The sequence below is a fragment of the Otolemur garnettii genome, unplaced genomic scaffold (genome assembly GCF_000181295.1).
Source record: "Otolemur garnettii isolate 467f Iridium unplaced genomic scaffold, OtoGar3 scaffold00101, whole genome shotgun sequence".
Taxonomy (NCBI): domain Eukaryota; kingdom Metazoa; phylum Chordata; class Mammalia; order Primates; family Galagidae; genus Otolemur; species Otolemur garnettii.
In genome coordinates, this window is record NW_003852496.1 from 2,637,954 (window position 1) to 2,646,979 (window position 9,026).

The window sequence follows — 9,026 nt, forward strand, 5'->3', positions numbered from 1 at the left end:
GCTGGACAGTTTCCAGGCCGTGAGGACAGGACGTGCCGAGGACCCAGCTCGGGACACAGCGCTGTGACTGGAGGAAGGAAACCAGTCGCTATTTAAGTGCTCGCCACATGCCACATGCCACTTTGCCTTGGGATTTGCTGTGAAGCGGATAATCCAGTGCTGCTCCATTTCACAGATGATGAAACTGATGCCCGGAGAGACTTGCCGAAGGTCACAGTGCACGGCGCAAGGCCGAGATTTCTGTCCAGGCCATCTGACCGCAGAGGCTCACTCTAGAAGGAGCGTCCTTCCTCCCCAACCCCCACCTTTCACTGTCCTTGGATCCCGTTATGTTCCCAGTCTCAAAACCCTCACAGTCTTCATACATTCAGCCTCTCATTTTCAACTGAATTCTTCCCAGGGGCATTTGGCGTCTCCCATCTTGGAGCTGACCCTTCAGCTGTACATCTTCCTGCCACCCCTGGCTCATCCCTTTCACAACCTGTTTCTGAAATGCATAGCCAGGATTCAGAGGAAGCCTCACTCAACCCAGTTCCCACCCCCACCACACCAAGTTTTCAAGTCACTAACGGATGGCTGCAAAGATCCACTCCCAAATCCAACAGACGCTGCCTGTCTTCCTCTTCCTTGACCTCTCAGCAGCATTTGCTGACTGCTCACTCCTTGAAACATCCTTTTCTTTGTCTTCATCGCACCACATGGTCCTGGTCTCCCTTACCTCACTTCTCAACCCCAGTGGCCCCTGCTATTTTGGAGTCCTAATATTTAGTTCTGAGTCTATTCTTTTTCTATACCCCTCCTAGGCACCCTCACCTGCCACAACCTCCATCTCACCATTTCTATAACTATCTCTATAACTATCTCTAAGCCTCCACATTTATATTTCAACACCAGACCTTTTCTTTGTACTCCAGGCCTATATATGCAACCACCCAGGGATATTCCCACTTGAATGGCTCAAGCATTTTCACCTTCCCAAGTCTGATACAGAACTCATCATCAGCTCCTCACAACTGGCCTGCCACAGCTTTGCCCACGTAGGATGAATAGTACAATCATCCCTCCACCCAGCTTACCAATATTTAAGCTGTATATCAGACATTCATTCAAAAATTCCATAGTCTACTGGCTCGGCTCCCATAGCACAGTGGTTATGGTGCTAGCCACATGCACCAAGGCTGGTGCGTTTGGACCCAGCCCAGGCCAGCTAAACAATGACAACCGCAACAAAAAATTAGCTGGGCATTATGGCACACACCTGTAAGTCCCAGCTACTCAGGAGGCTGAGGCAAGAGAATTGCTTAAGCCCAAGAGTTTGAGGTTGCTGTGAGCCATAACACCACAGCACTCTACCTAGGGTGACATACTGAGACTCTGTCTCAAAAAAAAAAAAAAAAAAAAAATTCCATAGCCCACCATATGTCATATACTGATCTTGACGTCTAGCTGTTAATAGAAAGATGAGCACATCAGACAAAACCCCTGCCCTGGCTCGGCGCCTGTGGCTCAAGCGGCTAAGGCGCCAGCCACATACACCTAAGGTGGCGGGTTCAAGTCCCCAGCCCGGGCCTGCCAAACAACAATGATGGCTGCAACCAAAAAATGGCCGAGCGTTGTGGAGGGCGCCTGAGGTCCCAGCTACTTGGGAGTCTGAGGCAGGAGACTCGCTTGGGCCCAGGAGTTGGAGGTTGCTATGAGCTGTGATGCCATGGCACTCTACCCAGGGGGATAGCTTGAGGCTCCGTCTAAAAAAAAAAAAAACCCTGCCCTGTCACAGCTAGTCCAATCATCACACACATTCCAGCTGTGGACTAGAAGCAAGGTACAAAGGAGAACAAGAAGGTGTAACAGGATTTGAATGAGTCTGGCAGCACATGGAAGGTTCCTAACCCACTAATCTTCGGCTGTTATGGAAGGAGGAGCAGCAATTCACTGGATGAAGCTGGGGAGTACACCCCAGGCAGAGATGGCAGCAGGAGAGGAAGCGTGGCCCTCATGTGGCACTCATTTAGCCCGCCAGCTCCCCCACCTAAACCTCTAAGTCCTTCCCTATCTGTCCATCACCACCCATACCCAAAACAGCACATTTTGCCTGGATCAAAATAGGCTCTCAGCTTCTCTCTTACACCAATCTTCAGTTCACTTGTGGCCAGAATATAAATCTAAGCATGCCTCTCACTCAGCGGTTGGTCTTCTCTTGATTTTAGGGTAAAGCAAACAGCCCTGACAACTTATCAGGCTCCACCTTGTTCGAGACTCTCCCACCCCGCAGCCCTATGTCACCTTACTCACTGTCTTCCCTTCAGGCCCTCAAGGCCTGGTCCATTCCAAGGCACTGCAGATGCTGTGCCTGGAATACATGTCAGTCCCTTAGGGGAACTCCCAGATCCACCTGGATCAAGCCCACGGCTCCCCAGGACCACCATCAGATGACCTCTACTTTTTCCTCACAGGGTTTTGTCAGTTTGTGATTATAAATTTGGACTTGGCCAGCTATATGTCCTCTGTGAGACCCATCTGTTTTGCCCATCCCTACTTCCTTCAGTACCAAACGTGTCAAAAACAGGTATTCAAAAAACACAAAAACAGAGGCCTCAGGCCACCACTCTGTTTTATGACCTTACCTAAGCCACTTTACCTCTTTCCATGTTCTAATACCGTCTAAGAATGCCTCCGTGCCCTAGTATGTAAGACGATAAGTTTTGCCTTGCAAACTTGTTCTGAGATGCAAATTCATTATTTAATGGATAAAAAGCACTTGATAAAATCACTATCCCCAAAGTTAAGAATTAAGTTATGAGATATTTTTCGATACAACAAAAAACAAGTATTCACAGTCCCTGCTTTATTTCCATTTGTTCACGCACGCTTTTCTAAAAAAAAAACAGAAACAAAACACACACACACATACACACAAAACACCCAAATCAGGAATTAGAAGAGCATAAAGTAGAAGGCTTACAAACTGGAAAAAATATCCCAGGCTCCAGGACAGAACAATACCAATCAACTATTAAAAATTCCTTCGTTCAAAATACAAAGGTGTTTTCTTTTTAATGGGATTTTTTTCTTTAACTTTAAAAAAAATAAAGGAAAGAATCAGGGACAAGAGCTAAGCTTCTTGCACTGTCTGAGGCAGGCTCTGGCTTCTCTTCCTCCAAGACCTTTTGCAACAGAGATGCCAGCCTTCAATGGCCTCCGTGTTCAGCCTCCCTCCCTCCTCTGCATGCCATCTGAAAGTTACAGGCACCTGGGCCCACCATAAGGACAGCAGGCAGGGTTACAGAGCATCGAGGATGTGGTCGATCTTGGTGACCAGCTCCTGGCGCTTTCCCGAGATGAGCTTCTCATTCTCGATGTAGGTGTCCTTCTTGAGCTTGCCGGCCACCAGCCGCTCAGCCTCCACTGCTGACTTCAGCACCAGCTCCTTGACCTGCGCGTCCAGCTTCTGCATTTCACTCACCTGCCCGAGGCAAGAGCAACGCAAGACTTGAGAGCAGTCCTCCCACCCCCACTCAACAGACCCCACCATCCCTCAGGCTTCAGACCCCAGGGCTCCACAGGGGCAAGCCACAAACACAGTAAAGAACCCAGCACCCCAGGCAGAGGCTGGCTAGGGAGAAAAACAGACCTGCCTTCAAATGTCACCCACAAACCTTGTCAAGCTCTGACCCTTGGGCCTCGTGTGTGCAAGAGGACTGTGAGGCCTGAGTGTGAAAATGCATGGGATCACCAGCACGGTGCCTCAGCACACAGCAAGTACTTGGTGAATGTTCCTTCTCCCCCTGCAGCTTGCCGGGTTATGTCTTAGGCAAAAGACCAAAGGTAGTGGTGGGTGTGTGTCACAGCAGGACCGAAAGACCCCCAGCTGCACCTACAGTGTCAGGCTAAGGACTGGCTAAGTCACATCCACCCAACAGTCAGCATGTATTTACTGACCCGGGCACAACCCTAGGCTCCAGAAAACAGCAATAAGGACAGAGGAGGCATCTCACCCTCATAAAGTTGACAGGAAATAAACACTTAAACACAGATGCAAATTGACCAAGGGGTAGACATTAAAAAAAAAAAAAGTTTCAGAAAGTGATTGGTACCTTGAAGAAACTAACACAGGGTAAAGCGAGGGAATGCCAGGGAGGGGGAGGGGGTGAAGGGTTCTATGGGCACCTCTGCTAGATCATCCTCCTCATTTATAGGTGACAATACCTCGCTTACATAGCATGTATTGGGCAGGGTTCTGAACACTTTACATGAACAAACTCACTTCACACTCACAACCACTGTGAGGTACTTATACCATTCCCATTTTACAGATGAGAAAACTGAGGCACAGAAGTCCAGCAACTGGGCCGGGCTCACAAAGTCTGAATCAAAGCCTGGATTCAAACCCATTGATTCTAAAGTATAGGTTGTTATGTTTATTTTCTTGAGACAGAATTTTACTAAAAGCACTGTCACCCTTGGTAGTGCCATGGCGTCACGGCTCACAGCAACTTCAAACTCTTGGGCTCAAGTTATTGGTTCTCTTGCCTCAGCCGGTAGCTGGGATTATAAGCACCCTCCACAACACCTGACCTATTGTTAGAGAAGGGGTCTCATTCTGGCTCAGACTGCTCTCAAACTCTTGAGCTCAAGCAATCCACCTGCCTCAGCCTCCCAGAGTTCTAGGATCACAAGGGTGAGCTACCATGCCCAGCAGTAAAGCTACCGCCTTACTTTTATTTTAGAGTGCAGTAGCATGATCACAACTCACAGCAGTCTCAAGTTCCTGAGCTCAAGCAATCATCCCATCTCAGCCTCCCAGCTGGCTAGGGCTGCAGGTGTTTACTGCCATGCCCAGATCATTTTTTTAATTTTTTGTAGAAATGGGATCTTGCTATGTTGCCCAGGATGGTCTTGAGTTCCTGGCCTCAAGTGATCCTCCCACCCCAGCCTCCCAAAGTGTTGGGATTACAGGTGTGAGCCACTGTGCCTGGCCTCTAGGTTCTTCCTACCATATACTATGAGCAACCTGGGGCCTAATCCAGTCTGGTCTCCAGGAGAGGAAGCAGCTGCCCTCAATATTGGCCATGTGGACAGAGTACTGCAGAGACTAGCAGAGCTTTCTGCAAACCGCTCATAACCATGACCCCAAAACTGGTACCACACAACAAGCCTACAGTCAAACGCAATCTTACTGACATGCATGCAAGTGAGCAGGAGAGCTGTCTACACAGCAGTGAGGCGCTACTCTAGATAACCAAGACCATTCCCCAAAGTGGGGCAGGAACCAAGTGACATGATGACGCCAGACACTTACTCTATCACACAGATCAGAGCCCTCTGTCTTCAGCCTGGACTGCAGCAGAGCGATCTCACTGGTCAAGGCCTTGTGTTCAGTCTCCAGGCTCTTCTTGCCACTGTTGAGGGTAGAGACATCCCGGGACTGCTTGTACCTATTGATGGTCTCGTCAAAGTGCCGGTAGAGGCCTATTCTCTTGTTGACTAGGGTCAAGACCTGCTCTGTGATGCAGGCCACCTTCATCCTGGCTTCCGCAGCTGGATCCTGGTAAGAGGGATACTGTGTGTTAATGATACCCAGGCTGAACCCACTCCAACCTCACCTCCCAAAGAACACCAACCAACCACCAGCAACCATCCTAACAAGAACAGCTACCTTCTTGGTAAGTCAGACACTCAGACCCTTGCAGACACTTAACCTGGACCAGGTTCAGCAGAGAGCAAGACTCTAAACATAAAGATGACATGGTCTGGTAGGGCCGGTGGGCAGATGGGAACAAGAACACGTGCACAGTAACACCAGAGTGTGCCTAGGAGGGACAGTAAAGTAGGGGCTGAGGAAAGAGAAGTTCCAGCTCTGTCAAGGAAGGGTTTGAGGTTTATCATGTCTTGCTTCCTCCTTGAAATCTTCGGGGATTTTCCAGGACTAAAGGAAAAAGCCCAAGCTCTTTACCCTGCCATTCCTGACCCATACAGTCCTAAACACACTGCGGAATCATTTCTCTCTGCTCCATTTCATAAGCTGGGAGCTCAAAGACTGAGTTTAGTCAACAGATGGCTGATTTGGCACACAATTTTTATGCTGAATAAATTATCAAAGCTTTAAAACAAGGAGATATATACACAGGAAACTGGTGAATAAACTATGGTTCATCTAGACAAGGAGTACTCTGCAGCTATAAGAAAAGGAATAAGGTGGCTCTCTATAAATCCATATGGGTGATTTCCAGGATTTGCATGAAAAAAAAAGTACTAGAGATAAATACACACATACACACATGTACATACAAATATACACATACATGCATACACATACATACACACATATACATATGTACACATACATGCATACACATATACAAACATATACATATATACACATACATACATACAAATATACACACACACATATACACATATATGCATACACATACATACACATATATACATACGACACATATACACACATATACATATATACACATATATGCATACACACACATACATATACACATACATGCATACACATACACACATACATATACATAAGACACATACACATATACTTATATACACATACATGCATACACATATACACGCATATACACACATATACACACATATATATACATATGACACATATACATATATACTCACATATACATACTACACATACACACACATACATATAAACATACATATATACACACTACACATATATACACACACACAGAGTTACTACCTTTTGTATAGGAGGAAGGAGGAATTAAAATGAAATATATGCTTATTTTTGAAAAAATAAGAATAAAAAGAAATCAGGAAAGATAGCCAGAGACTAATGAAATTAGTGGCCAGACGTGGGAAAGAGTAGTGGAAACTACACCATTTCAGAATTTTCAGCTTAGAAACTTGTTAATTCATAATCAAAATTAAATATTAATGATGAAGTGGGGTACAGTGGCCCACGCCTGCAATCCCAGCACTATGGGAGGCCGAGGCTTGTAGATTGCCTGAGCTTAGGAGTTCAAGACCAGCCTGAGCAAGAGCAAGACCCCCATCTCTAAAGAATAGCCAGGTGTGGGCAGCGCCTATGGCTCAAAGGAGTAAGGCGCTGGCCCCTTATGCTGGAGGTGGTGGGTTCAAATTCAGCCCCAGCCAAAAACTGCAAAAAAATAAAATAGCCAGGCATTGTGGTGGGCAATGACGCTCCTACCTCAATCATGGTCTCGTAAATACCACTCCCCACCAAAACGAAGCAGCCCTCCCTTCCTTAAAGCATAAGAAATCTGCTGTTATATCCAAAAATAATGACGTACTCGGCAAAGCACAGTGGCTCACGCCTATTAATCGCAGTATTTTGGGAGGCTGAGGAGAAAGGATTGCTTGAGATCAAGAGGTGGAGACCAGTTTGAGCAAAAGAAAAACCCCATCTCTACTAAAAATAAAAAAATTGGCCGGCCCTGGTGGCAGGTGCCTGTAGTCCTAGCTACTGGGAAGGCTGAACCCCTAGCTACGGGTCAGGGGTTGCTGTGAGCTGGACTGCACTCTATCCAGGCAATCAGGCTAGAGATGTGAAAGTCAAATCTGAGACAACTTGAACAGCAAAGTGAATAGTGCCAGAGGACAAGAAGTCATTGACACAAAGTTACCATGTACGCAAACAACCAACAGGAGAAGCTTTCCCTTAGGGCAGAGTAACAACTGATAAAGTAAGAGGAATCAGAGTTTTGCAGCTACTACCATGCTAACAAACAGATCCAGGCCAGAACCAACCGTAAATGCTAGCACTAGTGGGTAAATGTATATGAAGATATTTATAATAGCCTCAAACATTATCTATTGGCAGTACCCGTAGCTTAGTGGGTGGGGCACTGGCCACATACACAGAGGCTGGTGGGTTCGAACCCAGCCTGGGACCATCTAAAAGTACAATAACTACAACAACAACAAAAAGACCCGGGTGTTGTGACGGGAGCCTGTAGTTCCAGCTACTACAGGGACTATTCTTGGGAGACTGGGGCAAGAGAATCACTTAAGCCCAATAGCTGGAGGCTGCTGTGAGCTGTGATGCCACGGTACTCTACTGAGGGCAACAGAGTAAGACTCCGTCTCTAAAAAAAAGAAAAAAAATTATCTATTAATTACAAAGGGAAAATAAAATCTTTACAGTAAAGAAACTAGGCAAACACCAGCTCAGTTAAGTAAGAAAGGTCGGCTCGGCGCCTATGGCTCAAGCAGCTAAGGTGCCAGCCACATACACCTGAGCTGGCGAGTTCAAATCCAGCCTGGGCTCGCCAAACAACAATGATGGCTGCAACCAAAAAATAGCTGGGCATTGTGGCAGGCACCTGCGGTCCCAGCTACTTGGGAAGCGGAGGCAGGAGAATCCCCTGAGCCACAGGAGTTGGAGGTTGCTGTGAGCTTTGATGCCACAGCACTCTAACAGGGGGATAGCTTGAGGCTCTGTTTCAAAAAAAAAGTAGGAAAGGTAAACCTCACCAATTTGGGGACTGACTGACATCAGGTCCCTCCTGATGTGATACGCTGAAGACACTATCACTTTATAGTAGCCATGATGATTTAATCATTAGATAAACCTAAATTAAGGGACATTCTACAAAACTGCTCTCTATACTTCAAATGTCAAGGACATCAAAGACAAAAAAAGGGGGAGAAACTGTCGCAGATTAAAGGAGCTTAGAAAGACATGACAACCAGCCCAGGCGCAGTGACTCACGCCTATAATCCTAGCACTCTGGGAGACTCAAGCAGGTGGACTGCCTGAGTTCACAGGTTTAAGACATGCCTGAGCCTGAGTGAGACCCCATCTCTACAAATAGCCAGGCACTGGCTTGGTGCCTGTGACTCAGTGGTTGTTAGGGCACTGGACACATACACCAGGGCTGGTGGGTTTGAACCCCACCCAGACCTGCTAAACAACAAAAACTACCAAAAAGAAAAAAAAAAAAAATAGGCTTGGCGCCTGTGGCTCAAGTGGCTAAGGCGCCAGCCACATACACCGAAGG

General features: G+C 46.9%; 1 protein-coding gene across 1 annotated transcript in view; it reads right to left on the bottom strand.

Moving 5' to 3' along the window:
• Positions 1 to 2,830: 2,830 nt before the first annotated feature.
• Positions 2,831 to 9,026, bottom strand: part of RPN1 (ribophorin I) — a 39,482-nt gene continuing 33,286 nt past the window's right edge. Inside the window, exons 9-10 of the mRNA XM_003796199.2 lie at positions 5,300 to 5,545; positions 2,831 to 3,463 (exon numbers count right to left, since the gene is read on the bottom strand). Of these exons, the coding sequence (XP_003796247.1) occupies positions 3,281 to 3,463; positions 5,300 to 5,545 (429 nt within the window). The 3' untranslated portion in view covers positions 2,831 to 3,280. The remainder of the gene's footprint in view (positions 3,464 to 5,299; positions 5,546 to 9,026) is intronic.